Here is a 23,219-nt window from a genome sequence, read left to right as displayed (position 1 = left end):
GCAGGACTAGCTGTGTACAGTTTATCAGGCTGTAGAGCTCACAGAGCATTGTCTACACTGGATACAACTGTAACAAGCTATTTGGTATGTACGGTTTTTCATAGACGACCCCACACTATAACTTGATACGGGACTTTTATAAATGGTCAATCCAATTGTATTGTGTAATGTTTTGTGAATAGAATTGTGAAGTGTGTGGAATCTTCACATCAGTTACTCCTAACCTGTCATGCATCAAAGGGTACTTTGATTCCCCTTCAGTTATACTGGATTTTTTTTTTAGGAATTAGTTCCTATTCACATCTAGCAGATGTCTTGAAAATCATAGAAAACGTAAGCAGCCCTTAATATTGCACCTTAAAGGGGTTATCCAGCGCTACAAAAACATGGCCACTTTTCCCCCTACTGTGGTCTCCAGTTCAGGTGCGGTTTGCAGTTAAGCTCCATTTACTTCCATTGAACTGAGTTTCAAAACCCCACCCAACCTGGAGACAACAGTAGGGGGAAAGTGGCCATGTTTTTGTAGCGCTGGATAACCCCTTTAAAGGGGTTATCTAGTGCTACAAAAACATGGCCACGTTTCCCTCTCTCTTGTCTCCAGTTCAGGTGTGGTTTGCATTTAAAGGGGTTATCCAGCACTACAAAAACCATGGCCACTTTCTTCCAGAGACAGCCCCACTCTTATCTCCAGCTTGGGCGGGGTTTTGCTGCTCAGTTCCATTGAAGTGAATGGAGCTAAATTGCAAACTGCACCTGAACTGGAGACAAAAGTCGTGTTGTCTTTGAAAAAAAGTGGCCATGTTTTTGTAGCACTGGAAAACCCCTTTAAGCTCTATTTACTTTAATGGAACTGAGTTTGAAACCCCACCCAATCTGGAGACAAGAGAGGGGAAAAGTCGCCATGTTTTTGTAGCGCTGGATAATCCCTTTAAAGAGGACATAAGAGCCATAGACGCATCCTCCTTCCCAAGAGCGGGGGGATCTATGCAGTCCTGCTCTATATGGACATTATCATACATTATCATGGGAAGGAACATAGCACAATGATTCCCTTTACACACAGTCATATGTTTCTCATGCACATTGTGGCTCTATCAGCCTCTGAGCTCCTATAGAAGCCTATGGGCTCCTGCTGTACCTCCGCGTGCCTCCCATTTCATACCGAATTCTCTTCGGTACAATAAGTAACCTAGAAGTCAATGTTTTGCTGACAGACGCTCCTATTTCTGGCTCAGCAGAGCAGAGGGACTCAGGAGCCGCAGAGCGCTGTACATTGTGCGACTCAGCTTATACAATGCTCCAGAATGGGCTCTGACTGGCGGACGGCTGATGTGTTGGGTTACACGTATACAGCGTATAGATAAGAGAACATACTTCTTTTTATAGAAATCCAAAGATAGCACCAAAGATAGAAGACAATGGTGAGTTCTTGGTTATCACCAAACACAAAAAAAAAACACAAAAATGTTATTTGCTGCTAGGAAACAGATATCATAGAACTGGTGATGAATTGAAGTATAATATAAGATATAACCACAGCAAAAGCATTTCATCATTTAGATTAATTCTATACTTATCTCTGTATATCAGAGTCATGTCAAATGTGATCGGTGAAGTCTGCATGTTCAGAACCAGCAGGGAGAAGCACATGACTGAGCACTTCCCTCTTTCCATCATCCTGAATGGGATGGACTCCATTGTAAGGGTAATTTCACATACCGCATTATTTGCGGTGCCCAGTATGATATCATGGTCCAGGAGCACAGACTGGTATTAAAGGGGTTATCCAGCGCTACAAAAACGTGGCCAGTTTCTTCCAGAGACAGCCCCACTCTTCAGTTCAGGTGTGATTTGCAATTAAGCTCCATTCACTTCAATGGAACTGAGTTACATAATCACACCCAAACTGGAGACAAGAGCAGTGCTGTCTCTAAAAGAAAGTGACCATGTTTTTGTAACGCTGGATAACCCCTTTAAGGTGTCCATATTACTTTATACTACAGATGGCTAAAGCTGCCAGTGACAGTATGTATGGGGGCCTCCCGCCTCTCCACCAGCAAATGATGTCAGTGAAGATAGGGGTTAGGCGTGATGGATTTTTGCTGCTTGACTTTTTGTTTTTGAAGGGATAAGTCTGGGCCAGAGCTGTGTGGCTGTGGCTTACCACTTCCCATAGGCAACACATGAATGTTTGGCCGTACCAAATGTTCATGTGTATGGAGAGAATGGGAGAGAAAACTGTCGGCTGAACCATTGTTAGCACAACAGTTTTTAGAGGTGTTTGGTCAATTTAAAGGGGTATTCTGGCAAAATGTTTTTCTTTCAAATTTACTGGTGCCAGATATGCAATTTACTTCTATTTAAAACTCTTCAGTCTTCCAGTACTTTTCAGCTTCTGTATGTCCTGCAGGAAGTGGTGTATTATTTCCAGTCTGACACAGTGCTCTCTGCTGCCACCTCTGTCCATGTCTGGAACTGTCCGGACCAGGAGAGGTTTTCTGTTTCATTATATTTTAATAGGTTTTTTCAATGAAAATTTAGCAAATAAAGCAAATTTACAAACAAAAGGTATGCCAGATATAACGCGATATATAGACATAATCTAAAGAAAACAAGTAACTTAAAACTATAAACCTTAAACAACAAGATTTCTAATAAAATGTTTTTTAAATTATCTATAAAGGAAGAACCAGTCTGCAAATATTATCTTCATGTGTGCAGTTTTAACAGATTTTTAAATAAGTAATAAGCAGATAATAAAACAATCAAAAAAGCTCTTTTCACCCTAACCAGGAGAGGTTTTCTATGGGGATTTGCTGCTGCTCTGGACAGTTCCTGACATGGACAGAGGTGGCAGCAGAGAGCATGGTGTCAGACTGCAAAGTAAACACCATCTCTTGCAAAGATAAGTACTGGAAGACTGGAGATTTTTAAATAGAAGTAAATTACAAATCTGTATAGCTTTCTGACACCAATTGAGGCTTCTCCTGGATAAAAGACATAGATGGTCTAGTTCTCCGGTCAGAACTGAATGACAGTATATTGCACCATTGTTATAGTTGTCTTTCCTAGAGGCATTGTTAGCTTACACTGTATAAATAAGACTGAGTAAGCAACACTGCTCTCCCTGCTCAGGACTCCACATACACATAAAACCCACCTGGGACCCCCGGACGAAGGCAACGAAACGCGCTTTGGGGTGGTGGCGTTCTGGAGGATATATACAATAATACACTGTGAAAGGTAATTGACTGGCTGGACCCCTGGATACGATGGGGTGGTAATATTTAGGTGAAGGGTGGATAAGAGACTAACTAACTAGCTGTAGGTCTGTTTATGAATTGAATGCACTAGCACTTTATTTTGCAATACAAGTAATATAATACCCTACTGTAGGAGATTTCAGAATTTATCCCCCTGGTTTGTGATGCAAGTTGTAGGTCAAGGGATCCCAGCATATGTGATGTGGTTATAATAGAAACACCTCCAGGACAGCCGCCGTTCTCTTTTTTAATGTTTGGTCATCTCTCTTTTTTATAAATATATATGAATTGTTTTAAATGTGTATTTAATAAAGATTGTTTTGCTACGTGAAATCAGTATTTGTTCTTTTTTGGTCATAGTTTGTAATAACTGTAGTAGCAGTTTAATGACTTTCTGCATTAGACCCAGATTGACTAGCACACTCACCGTACTATATTATAGGTATTGCAGATAGACAAAACCGCAAACTGGTTAGTGTACACCTACTGTGTTAGACTTCTTGGGGAGACTCAGCAATCTTGCTCTGAAGGGGTACCTGCTACTAGAGAAAGTCCAGTGAGTGGACGGAACGCGTGGATTTCTGACACCCTACCCTGAGACCCTTTGGCTTACCCCATTTTGGTGATATATTGTGCCTTCTTTTTTGCCACTTTAGCATTTCATATAGTGTTTAGCACCTTCTTTCAGCACTTTGCTGCACTTGGATTGTTTGGTTTTGCACATATTTATATTTTTTGGTTTTATAGACGTACTTGGACTTTATGCTCTTCTTGACGGATAACCCATTGCACATTCCGCAGCTCACACCCGCCGCCATTATGCAGTGTGCACGTACCTTTACATTGTATTTGCTTAGTGAGTCATGTTTTATTACATCAATTGCTACTTTGTAATTTGCAGATGCTGCAATCCAGCTGAGGAGCCAGCATAGCCCATGAACGTCAGATAGGGAACCGGCTGGAGGCGTGATGTGGACCGTATGACTATTCATACCATTATCTTACCGTCATGTCATTACCAAAGATACAGATTGAGGAACCAGAAGATGAAACCGAAGCTAACACAGTGCCACCAACAGATGACCATCTAAGAAACTTGAAGGCCTTGACCGAGAAGTTAAGGTTAGAGACAAGGAGACCATCCTATCTAGAATGGAAGGCGAAACTGGAGGATCAACCCTGGAAGAGTCCAAATCCTCCTGAGGGACAAGAGGAGGAGGAGAAAAAAGAGACTGAAGGGGCAACAGGCTCAAGTGTTGAAGTAAAGCAGGTCCAGGAGACCTCGTCTGCCCCGAAGGAGAACAACATCCTGACACCAGGGAAGATCCACGGCTTTGATAGCATCGATGAGGCTCTGGATTGGCTCAGGAAGGAGCTGGTGAGTTGCCGACTGTTCTCGGGTTACTGATGACTCCTGTAGAAATTCTGCTGCCTTCACAACATTAGATCCAGCGTCTGAAGTAAAAAGCAGATGCATTAACTATAAGAGGATTATTGTGTTAAAGATGGTGAAATCTGCTTCACCCACCACTTAGACTCACGTAAATAATCCATAACATTGATCTGACTTTGTTATTTCCTATGAGCCACGGGAGCTGGAATTATTTCGACCTTCCCCCCAGCTCCAAACATTGTCCTATGGCAGTATTATAATAATATTACATCTGTGGCCTCCGGGCACTTACAATGGGGCCACACACCTGATATCTGTGGCCCACCTGGCACTTACAATGGGGCCACACACCTGATATTACATCTGTGGCCTCCGGGCACTTACAATGGGGCCACACACCTAATATTATATCTCTGGCCCAACGGGCACTTACAATGGGGCCACACATCTAATATTATATCTGTAGCCACTGGGCACTTACAATGGGGCCACACACCTGATATTATATCTGTAGCCACTGGGCACTTACAATGGGGCCACACACCTGATATTATATCTCTGGCCCACCGGGCACTTACAATGGGGCCACACACCTGATATCTGTGGCACACTGGGCACTTACAATGGGGCCACACACCTGATATTACATCTGTGGCCTCCGGGCACTTACAATGGGGCCACACACCTGATATCTGTGGCCCACCGGGCACTTGCAATGGAGCCACACACCTGATATTATATCTCTGGCCCACTGGGCATTTACAATGGGGCCACACACCTGATATTACATCTGTGGCCCACCGGGCACTTACAATGGGGCCACACACCTGATATTACATCTCTGGCCCACCAGGCACTTACAATGGGGCCACACACCTGATATTATATCTCTGGCCCACCAGGCACTTACAATGGGGCCACTCACCTAACATTACATCTGTGGCCCACCGGGCACTTACAATGGGGCCACACACCTGATATCTGTGGCCTCCAGGCACTTACAATGGGGCCACACACCTGATATAACATCTCTGGCCTCCGGGCACTTACAATGGGGCCACACACCTGATATAACATCTGTGGCCCACCGGGCACTTACAATGGGGCAACACACCTGTTATTACATCTGTGGTCCACTGGCACTTACAATGGGGCCACACACCTGATATTACATCTGTGGCTTGCGGGCACTTACAATGGGGCCACACACCTGATATTACATCTGTGGCTTGCGGGCACTTACAATGGGGCCACACACCTGATATTACTTCTGTGGCCTCTGGGCACTTACAATGGGGCCACACACCTGATATTATATCTCTGGCCCACCGGGCACTTACAATGGGGCCACACACCTAATATTACATCTCTGGCCCACCGGGCACTTACAATGGGGCCACACACCTGATATTATATCTGTGGCCACTGGGCACTTACAATGGGGCCACACACCTGATATTATATCTCTGGCCACTGGGCACTTACAGTGGGGCCACACACCTGATATTATATCTCTGGCCACTGGGCACTTACAGTGGGGCCACACACCTGATATTATATCTCTGGACCACCGGGCACTTACAATGGGGCCACACACCTGATATTACATCTCTGGCCACCGGGCACTTACAATGGGGCCACACACCTGATATTATATGTGTGGCCACTGGGCACTTACAGTGGGGCCACACACCTGATATTATATCTCTGGCCACTGGGCACTTACAGTGGGGCCACACACCTGATATTATATCTCTGGACCACCGGGCACTTACAATGGGGCCACACATCTTATATTACATCTCTGGCCCACCGGCCACTTACAATGGGGCCACACACTTGATATTATATCTGTGGCCACTGGGCACTTACAATGGGGCCACATACCTGATATTATGCCTGTGCCCCTTACAGTGGGGCCACACACCTGATATATCTGTGCCCCCCGGGTATTTACAGTGAGGTCACACACCTGATATTACATCTGTGGCCCCCCCGGGCATTTACACTGGGGCCACACACCTAACACTGAGGTATATCCTATGGATATGCAATGTATGTCCTAGATGGGAATACCGCTTTAAGTCATGAGATAGCCCCTTTAAATTTTGCATCTGGACAGCCTCATGTTAGAATGACGCCTCATGTAGTATCGGTCGTATTAGTATCTTGCAGCTGAGGCAAGCGTGCATGTCTATACCAATGTGAAGGGGGATGGGGGTAGTTCAATCCACTGGTATCCATTGTATGTGTATGGCCAATGTCAGGGAAGACCTTATATAATAACATGCTATAAAGTGAGTTATTGCAATGGGAGTAGTTGTTCCCTCTGCTTAGAGTTATAATTACACTTGTGTAACATAAAAGGACACATGATTGTATTGTATCATTGTAGTCTATGAAAACAATGAATTATTCGATTGTTATAAACCCGTTATTGGCTTCCAGTGTTATCCATGTGAAACATGAGGCGCCATTGTTACCGCTTCCCACTTTCAGTCTATTTCTTTTTGGGAGGATCAGAAGAATTCTTAAAGGGATACTCCAGCAAAAAAATTTTTCCTTCAAATCACCTGGTGTCAGTAAGTTATACAGATTTCTAATTTATTTCTGTTTTATAATCTCCAATCTTCCAGTCCTTATCAGCTGCTGTATGCCCTGCAGGAAGTGGTGTATTCTCTCCAGTCTGACACAGTGCTCTCTGCTGCCACCTCTGTCCATGTCAGGAACTGTCTAGAGTAGGAGAGGTTTTCTATGGGGATTTGCTACTGCTCTGGACAGTTCCTAACAGAGATGGCAGCAGAGAGCACTGTGTCAGACTGAAGAGAATACACCTTCCTGCAGGACATACAGCAGCTGATAAGTAGTGGAAGACTGGCAATTTTTTAAATAGAAGTAAATTACAAGTCTATATAATTTGCAGTTGATTTAAAACAAAACAAAAATCGCCTGACTACTCCTTTAACTCTTTACACTGGCAAAGCACCTGGCCAAGCGCATATAGGGCCGAATTTGGAAGTTTCATCCAAAACAAATTTGATAATTAAACTTTCCTTCTTTTGCATTTGGAATTGCATCTCTGCTCCGTAGAACTGAAAAGTACTGACCTGCAGTACCACAAACAACCTGTGGACAGGTATAGCGCTATTTCTAGAAGAAAGCAGCCCAACCTTACACACCAGGGTATGGAAGTAGCGGCCCACATTGCTTCCTCATATTGATACACCACGAGCCAAAAGACAGGTTACATGAGTATATCGCAGTAATTTTCCTTCATTTATGAATTATGTACTGTGTTCACCTATTATCTCCGACTCCCGCTGTTAAATGCTCTAAATGTTCGGAGGTCTTATTAATAATTCAGACAGAATTAACCTCAGCCGCTATTAACATAATGAATGACCTTCATACCGGGGCGTCAGAAGAGGTCAGAGGATGGACAGCAAATGCTGGAGCAAAAATATATAAAAAGGAGAACTGCTATTGTGTAGCACCCCTACAGGAGAAACTAGGAATTACATGGTGGATGCTCATGTAATAAACTGCTTTGTGAGGTCCAGAGTCAGATCATTGGCCCAAGTCCTAGTCTGACACAATGCTCTCTGCTGCCACCTCTGTCCATGTCAGGAACTGTCAAGACCTGTAGCGAATCTCCATAGAAAAATTCTCCTGCTCTGGACAGTTTCTGACATGGACAGAGGTGGCAGCAGAAAGCGCTGTGTCAGACTAGAAAGAATACACCACTTCCTGCAGCGCACACAGCCGCTGATAAGTACTGGAAGACGTGATATTTTTAAATAGAAGTAAATTACAAATCTATACAACTTTGTGACCCCAGACAAAAAATGCCAGAGTTCCCCTTTAAGCACTTACTGCTATGTTTCCCTGCGGAACACAGCAGAATGTTAGAGGTCCCAGGAGGGGATCGGCTTATTGTCAAGGGCTCCTTAAAGAGATTGTCCAAAAAACAAATTCTTTTAAGGTCATAGCAACGTAGTTTTAAACCCCATTAGAAACGGCATATTACTGGTGGGAAACAAAGGGGGGGGGGGGGGATTTTTATGGTCCCTCTTTTCTTGAGGCTGAATTTGTGTCACTGACAGGAAGATCCTTAAAATTCCAACCGTTCCTAAAATACATCTTCTCCAGACTTCAGACTGCTCAGCGAGGAGCGTGACATGAACTTGTCTCAGCATATAAAGGACGCTGCTTGATTCCCTAATACTGCCAAGTGCCGTAAAAAAGCCAAACAAAGCTCCAGTCTGATCCCAGGTCAGCAGTGACACCTAGCCCCCGAACCACATTAGTGATCAGTGGGAGTCATAACCTGCCATGTATTCTCTCCAGGTATGTCCCACAGTATTATAGCGGTTCTATCTATATACATAGGGGGAAGTATTATTGTGGTTCTATCTATATACATAGGGGGCAGTATTATAGTGGTTCTATCTATATACATAGGGGGCCGTATTATAGTGGTTCTATCTATATACATAGGGGGCCGTATTATAGTGGTTCTATCTATATACATAGGGGGCAGTATTATAGTTTTTCTATCTATATACATAGGGGGCAGTATTATAGTGGTTCTATCTATCTACATAGGGGGCCGTATTATAGTGGTTCTATCTATATACATAGGGGGCAGTATTATAGTGGTTCTATCTATACACATAGGGGGCAGTATTATAGTGGTTCTATCTATTTACATAGGGGGCAGTATTATAGTGGTTCTATCTATACACATAGGGGCAGTATTATAGTGGTTCTATCTGTTTACATAGGGGCAGTATTATAGTGGTTCTATCTATTTACATAGGGGGCAGTATTATAGTGGTTCTATCTATTAACATAGGGGGCAGTATTATAGTGGTTATTAGAGATGAGCGCATACGATTCGATCAAGTTGGTATTCGATCGAATATTGCGGCATTCGAAAGATTTGAATTCAATCGAGTAGAATACACGGGAAACATTCGAAAGCCCTCCCATCGCATTTGGCGCTTTATTTAATCCAATCACCATGCAGGGAGGCCGTGAGGGACCCTGGGAGTACGCACGCAGCGTGAAAAAGGCGTCTACCCTCATTGGATGGCTGAACCACATGACCTCGAATCTTAAATACTTGGCTCCCGCCTCTCGACCGCAGATGAGCTTTCAGCCTAGTCAGGGAGAGTTCTTGGAGCAGGGAGAGATAGGTTTTAGTAGCGTTTTGGTTAGGCAGGCTTACTACAGAACCCAAAAGTCCTTTTCAGGGCAGTATTATAGTAGTTATATTGCTGTACATAGAAGGCAGTATTAGTAGCTATCTAATACGTATACAGTGTAACTTTCTTACCACACCATCAGTCTCACAATCTATTCTACTGTAACTCATTTACTATAACCCTACATTGTACTATTTCAATTCTCTGGATTTCCCATCAGTGTTTACAATGTTTATCTTCTCCGTCTATCAGACACAATTCTGCAGCTGCATCTCTTGGTCTTATATCTTGGCACTGAACACTAGACAACATTTGTTGTAGTGACTGTATTCAGTACAAGGAGCAGGTCCAAGCCATAGTTATCTCAATAAAAAAGAAGTGTCAAGTAAATGCCAGTCTGATCCAATGAGATGTCTGGGGTCCCTGCATGTCTCAATGTCGACATTACATCTTCTGGACTGATGGAAAAAGCCGCTGGGTCATGGCCAAAGGATTTACAAGCTTCTATTGAAATCACCAGCCAAGGAAGATTTGCCCTTTAAAATCTCCTAGTTTACGACTTATTTTTTTCAGAGACTGTAAAAGCAAAAATAACATGCAATTTAGCATGCAAACATTCCCGAACAGGACAGTATTCTAATAGGATAAAACAATGCACCAGGGTGAGTTTGATGGGTCCATAAAGTGACAGCTCTCACGGTACAGGACTCGGTGTTAAATCACAGTTTGGTTTATACTTTATTATTGGATTTATAACCTGCTTTATTCACAATGTGAAAAACTACACTCCTTGTCTCCATATTACCCTGTCCTCTACATACAAAAGTATAACTGCTATAATGCTGATCCCTACATACAAAAATATAACTACTATAATACTGTTCCTATATACAAGAATATTACTACTATAATACTGCTCCTATATACAAAAATATAACTACTATAATACTGCTCCTATATACAAGAATATAACTACTATAATACTGCTCCTATATACAAGAATATAACTACTATAATACTGTCCCTATATACAAGAATATAACTACTATTATACTGCTCCCATATACACTCACCGGCCACTTTATTAGGTACACCATGCTAGTAACGGGTGGTCTTCTGCTGCTGTAGCCCATCTGCCTCAAAGTTCAACGTACTGTGCGTTCAGAGATGCTCTTCTGCCTACCTTGGTTGTAACGGTTGGCTATTTGAGTCACTCTTGCCCTTCTATCAGCTCGAACCAGTCTGCCCATTCTCCTCTGACCTCTGGCATCAACAAGGTATTTCCGCCCACAGAACTGCCGCTCACTGGATGTTTTTTCTTTTTCAGACCATTCTCTGTAAACCCTAGAGATGGCTGTGCGTGAAAATCCCAGTAGATCAGCAGTTTCTGAAATACTCAGACCAGCCCTTCTGGCACCAACAACCATGCCACGTTCAAAGGCACTCAAATCACCTTTCTTCCCCATACTGATGCTCGGTTTGAACTGCAGGAGATTGTCTTGACCATGTCTACATGCCTAAATGCACTGAGTTGCCGCCATGTGATTGGCTGATTAGAAATTAAGTGGTAACGTGCAGTTGGATAGGTGTACCTAATAAAGTGGCCGGTGAGTGTACAAGAATATAACTACTATGATACTGCTCCTATATACAAGAATACAAGTACTATAATACTGCCCCTATATACAAGAATATTACTACTATAATACACGAACTGGAGAGAGTGGAACGGCTGCACATCCCATCTATGGCTGATACTAATGCCGCTAGGCCTATATTAAAAATCAACACCAGAGTGTCTGTATATGAATTGATCAAGCCATATTGCCCCGTGTACCACCGCGCAGGTCCTCTGGTCCACACGGGTCCCTACGCTAACTCCACACCGTGTCGGTCAGCGACCGCCAACCCCGCAAAGCGTGCACATGCAGGGAGGGGAGGCCATGGAACGGCCCTGCAACCCCAATGTCACAGGACCAGACCCAAAAAGCCCCACCAAAACCCAGCCAGCACCACCGGCGGGGAAGGCTGCCCCCAAACGACACAATTATGGATATGGTATTACACTTACCATTGCTGCTCTCACAGAATGGGGAAGACATAGGGTCCAGACATGTGAGCACAGACATATCCTGCTAATTTTGGTCATGTGGGTCCTATAAAGGAGTGCTAGCTGTTCAGAGAGGGAGAACCGTGAAACACGAACTGGAGAGAGTGGAACGGCTGCACATCCCATCTATGGCTGATACTAATGCCGCTAGGCCTATATTAAAAATCAACACCAGAGTGTCTGTATATGAATTGATCAAGCCATATTGCCCCGTGTACCACCGCGCAGGTCCTCTGGTCCACACGGGTCCCTACGCTAACTCCACACCGTGTCGGTCAGCGACCGCCAACCCCGCAAAGCGTGCACATGCAGGGAGGGGAGGCCATGGAACGGCCCTGCAACCCCAATGTCACAGGACCAGACCCAAAAAGCCCCACCAAAACCCAGCCAGCACCACCGGCGGGGAAGGCTGCCCCCAAACGACACAATTATGGATATGGTATTACACTTACCATTGCTGCCCTCACAGAATGGGGAAGACATAGGGTCCAGACATGTGAGCACAGACATATCCTGCTAATTTTGGTCATGTGGGTCCTATAAAGGAGTGCTAGCTGTTCAGAGAGGGAGAACCGTGAAACACGAACTGGAGAGAGTGGAACGGCTGCACATCCCATCTATGGCTGATACTAATGCCGCTAGGCCTATATTAAAAATCAACACCAGAGTGTCTGTATATGAATTGATCAAGCCATATTGCCCCGTGTACCACCGCGCAGGTCCTCTGGTCCACACGGGTCCCTACGCTAACTCCACACCGTGTCGGTCAGCGACCGCCAACCCCGCAAAGCGTGCACATGCAGGGAGGGGAGGCCATGGAACGGCCCTGCAACCCCAATGTCACAGGACCAGACCCAAAAAGCCCCACCAAAACCCAGCCAGCACCACCGGCGGGGAAGGCTGCCCCCAAACGACACAATTATGGATATGGTATTACACTTACCATTGCTGCTCTCACAGAATGGGGAAGACATAGGGTCCAGACATGTGAGCACAGACATATCCTGCTAATTTTGGTCATGTGGGTCCTATAAAGGAGTGCTAGCTGTTCAGAGAGGGAGAACCGTGAAACACGAACTGGAGAGAGTGGAACGGCTGCACATCCCATCTATGGCTGATACTAATGCCGCTAGGCCTATATTAAAAATCAACACCAGAGTGTCTGTATATGAATTGATCAAGCCATATTGCCCCGTGTACCACCGCGCAGGTCCTCTGGTCCACACGGGTCCCTACGCTAACTCCACACCGTGTCGGTCAGCGACCGCCGTCCCATGGCCCCCGTTCCCTGGCTGTGCACGCCTGCGGGGTTGGTGGCCACTGACTGGCACGGTGTGGACTTAGTGTAGGGACCCATGTGTATCAGATACCGGCACGAGGTACATGGGGCAGTATGGCTTGATCAATTCATACACAAAATTCTGATGTGTTTTTTATTTAGCCAAGCGGCACTAGTATCAGCCATAGGTGTGAGGTGCAGCACTCTGTTTCTTCCCTGAACCGCATTTTGTTTCTCTCTTTTCTCCGTGTATTGCACTCCTCCTGGTGAGACCCACATGACCGCAATTAGCAGGAGACACCTGAGTGCACATGGTTTTAATCCCTCCTGTTTTTTCCCATTCTGTTTGCTGCAGCTATGGTGAGCGCAATACCTTATCCAGACTTGTGCTGCTTGGGGGCGACCTTCTCCGCCGGCGGTGCTGGCCGGGTTCTGGTGTGGTGTTTTTGGGTCTGGTCCTGTGGCATGGGGGTCGCAGGGCCGTCCCATGGCCCCCGTTCCCTGGCTGTGCACGCCTGCGGGGTTGGTGGCCACTGACTGGCACGGTGTGGACTTAGTGTAGGGACCCATGTGTATCAGATACCGGCACGAGGTACATGGGGCAGTATGGCTTGATCAATTCATACACAAAATTCTGATGTGTTTTTTATTTAGCCAAGCGGCACTAGTATCAGCCATAGGTGTGAGGTGCAGCACTCTGTTTCTTCCCTGAACCGCATTTTGTTTCTCTCTTTTCTCCGTGTATTGCACTCCTCCTGGTGAGACCCACATGACCGCAATTAGCAGGAGACACCTGAGTGCACATGGTTTTAATCCCTCCTGTTTTTTCCCATTCTGTTTGCTGCAGCTATGGTGAGCGCAATACCTTATCCAGACTTGTGCTGCTTGGGGGCGACCTTCTCCGCCGGCGGTGCTGGCCGGGTTCTGGTGTGGTGTTTTTGGGTCTGGTCCTGTGGCATGGGGGTCGCAGGGCCGTCCCATGGCCCCCGTTCCCTGGCTGTGCACGCCTGCGGGGTTGGTGGCCACTGACTGGCACGGTGTGGACTTAGTGTAGGGACCCATGTGTATCAGATACCGGCACGAGGTACATGGGGCAGTATGGCTTGATCAATTCATACACAAAATTCTGATGTGTTTTTTATTTAGCCAAGCGGCACTAGTATCAGCCATAGGTGTGAGGTGCAGCACTCTGTTTCTTCCCTGAACCGCATTACTACTATAATACTGCTCCTATATACAAGAATATAACTACTATAATACTGCTCCCTATATACAAGAATATAACTACTATAATACTGCTCCTATATACAAGAATATAACTACTATAATACTGCTCCTATATACAGGAATATAACTACTATAATACTGCTCCTATATACAAGAATATAACTACTATAATACTGCTCCTATATACAAGAATATAACTACTATAATACTGCTCCCTATATACAAGAATATAACTACTATAATACTGCTCCCTATATACAAGAATATAACTACTATAATACTGCTCCCTATATACAAAAATATAACTACTATAATACTGCTCCTATATACAAGAATATAACTACTATAATACGGCTCCTATATACAAGAATATAACTACTATAATACTGCTCCTATATACAGGAATATAACTACTATAATACTGCTCCTACATACAAGAATATAACTAATATAATACTGCTACTATATAAAAGAATATAACTAGTATAACTACTATAACACAGATCAACAAAAAAAAAAAAATTTACTGGTGTCCAAAATATTTTAATGATTTTGGGGTATTTTTGGGGTGCTGATTCTGAATATGCTATCAGTTTTGCCAGATTGACTCAAGTTTTTTTTCATGTCTTGTTCATTTTTGAAGATTACTTTCTAAAACTAGTTAAAATAAACTAAAATCAACATTTACTTTGTAAAATTTATTGTATTCATGACAATAGCAATAAAGTTAATGCGCGTGTAGCAAATTACGTCTTTTTTTTTTTACACATTTCACGAAAATTCTCAAAAACTTGAGCCAATCTGGCAAAACTGATGACATATTCAGAATCAGCACCCCAAAGTTACCCTAAATTCGTTGAAATATCTTTGGCCCCAAAAATGCTGTTGACCTGTGTAATACTTCCCCTTACGTGCCAAAATATATTTAATGATGTTGAAAATGTTACATATAATGTGATTGTACATATATTTTTTTTTCATATAGGTGCTTCTATCTCACTTTTATATAGAACAATTTATGTACGTGTAGCTCTTTAGGCCTATTAGTTTCTATTCTTGCAGACAGATCTTGACCTTGAACAGACATTTGATGAAGTGTATGCATTGTCTTCTGGAGGACTCTTGGGGGGCTCTCATTACATTCACTCAGAGTCTCTATGAAAGGATAATGAGTGTTCTTGCAAGGAATCTGGAAGGAGTAGGCACATAGGTGGGCACTGCCAAGAGCCCAAACGTAACACGTCTTCCTGTAATAATTTATTATCCTTCTTTATTGCAGACAGAAATGCGTCTTCAGGACCAGCAGTTGGCTCGGCAGCTCATGAGGCTCCGCAGTGACATCAACAAGCTGAAGATCGAGCAGACCTGTCACCTCCACCGACGAATGCTGAATGACGCCACCTATGAACTGGAGGAGCGGGATGAGCTCTCCGACCTCCTATGTGACTTCCCTATGATGTCCTCCTTTGGCCTTTCTACACCCCTTAAACTTATCGGGGTTACCAAAATGAACATCAACTCTCGGAGGTTTTCCCTCTGCTAGGACCTTTACAGGAGGTTGCCACCCAAAAGCCTCACCATAATAGTCACAGTGTTCTGCTGCCTTATTATAGTACCAGCTTACCACGCCACCGGTGTATCCAACAAGGCAACCTAGCATGGCAGTGAGTGGAAATCCAGACAAGAACATACAACCCATTGTTCATCTCTACTCTAGAGACTTTCATGATGTGCATTACTACTACTGGACGATGTTCTGTAACATACATGCAGGAATGATACTGAGGAGCAAGAACATGTGGTTTATGGAAACAGTCAGTATTGGAGGACAGCTACAAGATATTAAAATTGTATTTGATAGCACAACATTTCAGTTCCACTCAAGCACTAATGGCAAAGGTTGAATTAAATAATGTTAGTCAATGTCGTAGAGATCCTTCAGCCATTTTCTAGGTTACAAAATTTCCCCAAAATTAGAGAAGAACTCCTACATTTGGTCACAGTCCCTATCTATTAGGGTCTAGTTCAAAAACTGCGATCAGGGGATGAACACAAAATCTTTCAGTTGTTGGCTGATCGCATCTTTTGGGTAGGCACTAAGATTATCTGTAGTCACCCCATGGTCAATGTCTTAATCCTCCAGCCATCTTATAGGTGTCCAAATTTACCCAAAATTAGAGGAGAGCTTCTAAAATTAGTCACACTACCTATCTATGAGGGTCTAGTTCATATCCAAAAAGTGTGATCAGCCAATGAACTGCGATCAGCAATCATCTGTAGTCGCCGCATGGTCAATGTCTTAGAGATCCTTCAGCCATCTTCTAGGTGCTCAAATTTCCCCAAAAAAATTAGAGTAGCGCTCCTACGTTCGGTCACATTTCCAATCTACTAGGTTCTAGTTCATTGTCAAATATTGATTAATATTCTACAGGAATAGAGTGTATTCAAAGTTAAGACATGGCACGGGCAGAGTAGGCAGTTGCCTAAGGCACCAATGGAAGGTGGGGGGGGGGGGGGCAATTAATAGTCTATGGCATGAACTTTCCTGAATTTTGCAGTAGAATTGATTTGTGCAGTATGAGTAAAAATAAAAATCTAGTCACCAGCTCTGCCGAGGGTAACGCAACCTGCACACAGAGACTGTGCCAAAATGAATTCTACAAGGCTGGAAAGTTAGGGAAAGTACAGCTCTAGGACTGTCATCAATTGACTCTCATCACATGACTGTTCCTGACTCATACATTTGCATTTTGTTACTCGTATCCCAAAATGACGTGGACCATTTATGGGATTTTTTACTTTATGCAAATACTTTTGGCCAGTAATTGTGTAAAAGGAAAACCATTTGAAGTGTCTGTGCTGTACTTGTCTTGCACTGATTCTGAGTAAAACTTTCTATGTGCAAAGTAAGGATTCTTTTACACAGTTGAATTTTCGGCAGACAGGAACCTTCACTACTGATAATCGTCCCACGTGAAGGGGACAGCGATCAGCTGATGAACACGAAGTCTTTCATTCGTCAACCGATCCCATCTTTTCTGTAGGCACTAAAATCATCTGTAGTCACCCACACAAAATGGGAATGTGACACAGTTTCGCACCTTAGGTCATGCCCCCCTTTACACCATGACTACTCCCCCTTTTTAGATCTGGTGGAAAAATGTCTATGCATTCAAATGCATAGTCAACATAGAAAAAAAGGCCAGTGTGCCAATTTGTAGACAGAATATAGTACATCTGGGCCATTATCTCACATCTAGATCCAAATCCTGATTTCCTATTAGCTCTCAAGCTAGAATACTCCACTGTTCCTCCTGCCGGATCCATATCTATATAGAGAAAGGCTGTATCTGCCATGAGGCAAGATGAGCACCTTGTCTCAGGTTGCAGATTCTTGGCTCCCTGAGGGGACGGCAACCTCTGCCCTGCTGCCACTGAGGTTGATCAGGCTTAAAATTCTATGTTTGGTAAACCTGACTGGTGGCCAGCCTTGGTGGTGCTGGTGTAGAGCATACTTTATTGTGGCACTTTAAGGGAAACTTCTGTAATTTGATGTTGATAAAACACATTTTCCGCAATAGAGAGAAGCATTAGTACCATTGTAGCCGTCAGCCATCGGCATTGTGAATCCAGTTTTAGGATATGACTGGCGTTTGAGTTATGATTGTTTAAACCTTTAAATGAAACTGACTTTGATAACTGACCCAAAGGACTGATCACTAGGATGGAATATTATTGATCACTTGTTCTTTAGTGTTACCTGGTAGCACATGTTTGATAAGTGTAAAGCATATGACAATACATTGTATCCACCGCACCTTGTGACAGCAATAACCGTGTCATACACAGCAATCTTTCATACTGGATCTACAATCACATCGTCAATGTAGCGGAGCCCTAAGCTTGCAGCTGATTATACCATCCCACTGTTCTATCATCATTTACTGTACTTTGAAAAAATACCAACTGATGCCTTTTTCTGTTCCTATGTATCATCCATTTGTTGAATTGTATTATTATGATTGTATATGCCTAATATCCGGAAGTTTCCTTTTTCTATGTGGCCTTTTTTTCGCTAATTTCTATGTAATAGTTAATCCCAAAGTGCGTTTTGATGATCGATGCAAAAAAAAGAAAAAGTGTCAGTGTGGAGAACTGAGTTCATTTTTAATGTTTTATGAATGTGTACAGAATTTTTTCCTCTTAAAACAATAAATAAAAGCGCAAAGACTGCATTCAGAATAAAATGGAAAGTGAAAACTGAGTGTCCGGGAATTTTATAATTTATAATTACTGGAAATTTTCAATTACTGTATTCTTCTTGTTATTTTCGCACATTATGCCCCCCCCCCCCCTCCCCCTTTCAAAAATAGTGTATTTGCACCTTTATCAACATAGGAGAATTGCATATTTTCCCTAAAGTGGCCCCCTTAGAGAAAATCTATAGCACCAGCTTGCCCCAGTAAGGACAGCCTTTTTGGTTGGTTTTGTAAAACTAGACCCTCAGCGATCAACTGATCTTCAAGCTGGATTCCATATAGAAAGCAGTTGTAATGTGAAGACAACTTAGCTTTGCTAATACAGACTTTTATTACATGCATTTGATATAATGTCATCCCGTGTTTTGAGACTCGTAACTGAGGCTCCACGGACTCTTGTTTTGCATATTTAAATTTTTGGGGGCATCAGTGGAGACTCTTGATTGAGTACTTCATTGGAATTTTTTTCGCTGTTCTCCTTGAGTTCAGTGATTACAGTGTTTTGTTGATATAATGTCAAATGTAAAATAGATTTGACCAGCAATGCCAAGACAGGACTAGATTCAATGTATAAAGGCCCTATTCCACGGAACTTTTTCTGTGGAATAGCTGTAAACGAGCGAACGACAACAGCGAAATCGTCGTTGAGTCGTTCACTATTTTTTTTCAACATGTCGAAAAAAAATCGTTGGTCTTTCAACAATAATTCGCTAATCTTTTCGTTGAATAAAAAATCTTTTAGTCGTTCTTGAAATGTCTACCTACATTTCCCCACGTTTTAAACGACCATGTAACAATGTAACGACCGCAAAAAAATCGTTACACTACAGATATCGTTCACGTTCCCACGCGTAATATGTGTTATCGTTCGCTTAAAAAAATTGTTAAGTGCTCGTTAACGAGCGGTCGTTGGAGCGAGTCTATGAACGATAATCGTTCCGTGAAATAGGGCTTTAAGAAAGAAGTCTCCCGGCTTTATTTAATGTTTCCCCCTTAAGATTAATGAGGCTGATTTCTTACTCTTTAGTGATGGGCTGTGGTGGTGAGCTGTTCACACATGACACTGTGTGTTGTTGGGACTTGTACCTGTAGGTTTATGATCCCCTAATAGTCTTAAAGTAATGACAATTACCTCATCTGGCGGCGGGAGCTGCAGCATCGGCAGTGGGAGCGGCTGTCAGTGTGCTCACTACTGGCTTCCTGACTGATTTATATTACTCTGTAACTTTTTAATTCTGCACGTGTTTTGGACCTTAAAGGGGTTCTGTGACCTTGGACAATCCCTACTTATAAGAAGAGTCTCTCGACAATAAGCAGATAAGATATATATCAGCTGTAATCTGTGGGGAAACCTAATCGGAGATATTTCCTTTCCCTGCAGCGCCACTCAGGGCCGGATTAAGGTTGGTGGAGGCCCCCCGCGACAACCCCCCCCCCCCCCCCAAAAAAAAACGACACGATGATCTATACAGATGGCTGCTTACTGTAGGCGACTTAGCACAGCCTCCTCCTCGCTCCTGGCTGTATGGCTCAGCATCCTCCTCTGTTATGCAAGTGGTCACTAGAGGCTGCAGTGCAGGGGAAGATGCCAGGCCCTAGAGACAGAAGCGGGGGGGGATAAGTATCAGAGTGTATTCCCACATTGTGTTTGTGTTAATAACGCAATGTGAGAACACAGCACTTTCTGTGCGCTCTTACCCACTGTGTCAGGGCCCTAAGTGGTGGAGGCCCCGGAGCACGTGCCCCAGGTGCCCTCCCTTTAATCCGGCCCTGGCGCCACCACAGGATAAATGAAGCATTACACAGTGTCCTTTCATAGGGATAGGTGATACTTGACAGGACAGGTCCTCCAGAGGGAAAGACACTCTTTCTACAAGTTCTGCACTTTGGTTATTAGAAGAACAGAAGATTATAAACTCAAAATAACTTTATAGGAAACATAAAGATAGGATTCTAAAGTGGACAGCCTGATTACTGGTCAGGACATGTTTAGTTATTTTCTACTCATGTATCATAGTACAACTATTTTTTATGCCATTAAAGAAATTTTAAAGGAGAAGACCGGCTGTATGAAGGATCCCACAGGCGGCAGTGTTAGGGGAGAGGATAATAAGCAGTCCTTACTTATCTCTCCCCGCGCCCATGTCGCGCCGAGTGACTCACCCCAAGACCCCCGCCGGAATGCACTTCTCGGCTGATGGACAGCCCCCAAAGCCAGTCAGTGACTGGAGTGGCATCCCGCCCCAGTCACTTATTGGCTGAGAGAGTTGTCCATCAATCAGGTCGTGACTTAAGTTTAGGTGGAAAACCCTGGAGCAGGGATCTATCGCAACAGAGGCACGGGGAGAGGCGAGTTGGTGAGGTTTGTTATTTTTCCCACTGTCCCTGCATTTGGGAAAAAACGTCCTGGGGCATTTGGGAAAAAACGTCCTTTAACCACCTAAATACCAGCCAATAGTGGCCACAGCAACTAGAAGGTTAAGAAAACAGGTTACTAATCCCTCTGATAAACTTGCCTCCCAAAAATATGGAATAAAAAGATATTAAAAGGTATGCCATAAAATTAAAGGCGTAGTACAAATTGTCTTGTAAAAAAAAATAAGCCTTTATAGAAGAATAAAATAATAAACTGTTTTTTGTTAGAGATGAACACTGAATTTTTTCAAAGGGCTTAAAAAAATTTCTGCCAGACTATGACCATATGTTATCACCATGCTACACACAGACCAATATCCCCCCCTTCCCCTCATACAGTGGTAGATGCCAGTTCTACACAGTTTCTGAAGACCGATTACAGTGCAGTTACATCCAGTGACTGGCGATGTCTTCTCTAATCAGAGTCTGTCACCTTCCCTTTTATGTATCCATCTGGACCAGTCCACCACGATGATTTCTTGCAGGGCAGTGGGACAGTGGGAAGGGTAGTTAGGTCTCTCTAATAGGTAGGGTGCTCCATCAAATAGACTTGTTCTCATGCATATAATTGCCCCACTGGGTAGGTGCCATCAGTATGTACTTTCCCCAGTATATAGGCATCCCTATTAGATAGTCTCCGAGTATAAAGATCTCCAACATGTAGTTCCCCCTGTATATAGATCTCCAACAGGTAGTTTCCCCTGTATATAGACCCCTAGTAGGTAGTTTCCCCTGTAAATAGCTCTTAATAGGAAGGCCCCCCTGTAGATAACCCCCTAGTTAACTGACATCACTTCATGCATGTGGTCTCTTTTTTTGCTGTTACCAAAGACCAAATAGCCTTAGTGGGCGGAGCTTAGACTGCAGTTTTCTAGTAAGTTAGACACCTAGTGGCCAAATGTATAGCATTGTATTTAATATAGAAAACGGGCAAAAAAAAACAACGAAATAAATTGCAATGATGTAGTATCTCACCTCCCCTGCTAATTTAATATTATTTATTGGTAACAGTGCCCATTTAACCCCAACAGATGGATCACAGTAAGCAGTTTCCTCCTGTAGATAGCCTCTAGTACAGGGGTCCTCAACTGGCGGACCTCAGCTGATCGAACCCCTGATCAGACCTCAGCCGCAGAGGGGAATGGGGTGCTAGGTGAGTTGTGGTTTGTTTGTTTTTTTGTCTGGGGGCCATTTATAAGGGGAGAGCGCACAGGGGGGCTATATACTACTGGGGGGAGCGCACAGGGGGGCTATATACTACTGGGGGGAGCGCACAGGGGGGGCTATATACTACTGGGGGCTATATACTACTGGGGGGAGCGCACAGGGGGCTATATACTACTGAGGGGGCCATATACTACTGGGAGAGCGCACAGGGCGGCTATATACTACTAGGGGGCTATATACTACTGGTGGAGTGCACAGGGGGGCTATATACTACTGGGGGGAGCTCACAGGGGGCTACATACTACAGGGGGAGAGTGCATAGGGGGGCTATATACTACAGGGGGAGAGTGCACAGGGGGGCTATATAATACTGGGGAAGAGTGCACAGGGGGGCTATATACTACTGGGGGGAGCTCACAGGGGGCTATATACTACTGGGGGAGAGCTTACAGGCGGGCTTTATACTACTGGGGGAAAGCTCACAGGGGGGCTATTTACTACTGGGGGAGAGTGCACAGGGTGACTATATACTACTGGGAGAGCAACAGGAGGGCTATATACTACTGGGGGGGGCTATATACTACTGGGGGAGCACACAGGGGGGCTATATACTACAGGGGGAGAGCGCACAGGGGGGGCTTTATACTACAGGGGGAGAGTGCACAGGGGGGCTATATACTACAGGGGGAGAGTGCACAGGGGGGCTATATACTACTGGGGGAGAGTGCACAGGGGGGCTATATACTACTGGGGGAGAGCGCACAGGGGGGCTATATACTACTGGGGGGCTATATACTACTGGGGGGAGCGCACAGGGGGCTATATACTACTGAGGGGGCCATATACTACTGGGGGAGCGCACAGGGCGGCTATATACTACTGGGGGGCTATATACTACT

General features: G+C 44.1%; 1 protein-coding gene across 2 annotated transcripts in view; it reads left to right on the top strand.

The window, feature by feature from the left end:
- FAM167A (family with sequence similarity 167 member A) overlaps window positions 1-18,739 on the top strand; it is a 36,763-nt gene extending 18,024 nt beyond the window's left edge. For both annotated transcript variants that reach the window (XM_069973990.1, XM_069973989.1), the window contains exons 2-3: window positions 4,165-4,641; window positions 15,759-18,739. In XM_069973990.1, the coding sequence (XP_069830091.1) occupies window positions 4,273-4,641; window positions 15,759-16,022 (633 nt within the window). In that variant the 5' untranslated portion in view covers window positions 4,165-4,272 and the 3' untranslated portion in view covers window positions 16,023-18,739. The remainder of the gene's footprint in view (window positions 1-4,164; window positions 4,642-15,758) is intronic.
- Window positions 18,740-23,219: the final 4,480 nt, after the last annotated feature.

The sequence above is a fragment of the Dendropsophus ebraccatus genome, chromosome 6 (genome assembly GCF_027789765.1).
Source record: "Dendropsophus ebraccatus isolate aDenEbr1 chromosome 6, aDenEbr1.pat, whole genome shotgun sequence".
Taxonomy (NCBI): domain Eukaryota; kingdom Metazoa; phylum Chordata; class Amphibia; order Anura; family Hylidae; genus Dendropsophus; species Dendropsophus ebraccatus.
The sequence above is the reverse complement of the archived record's forward strand: the minus strand, read 5'-3'. Positions and strand labels throughout refer to the sequence as shown.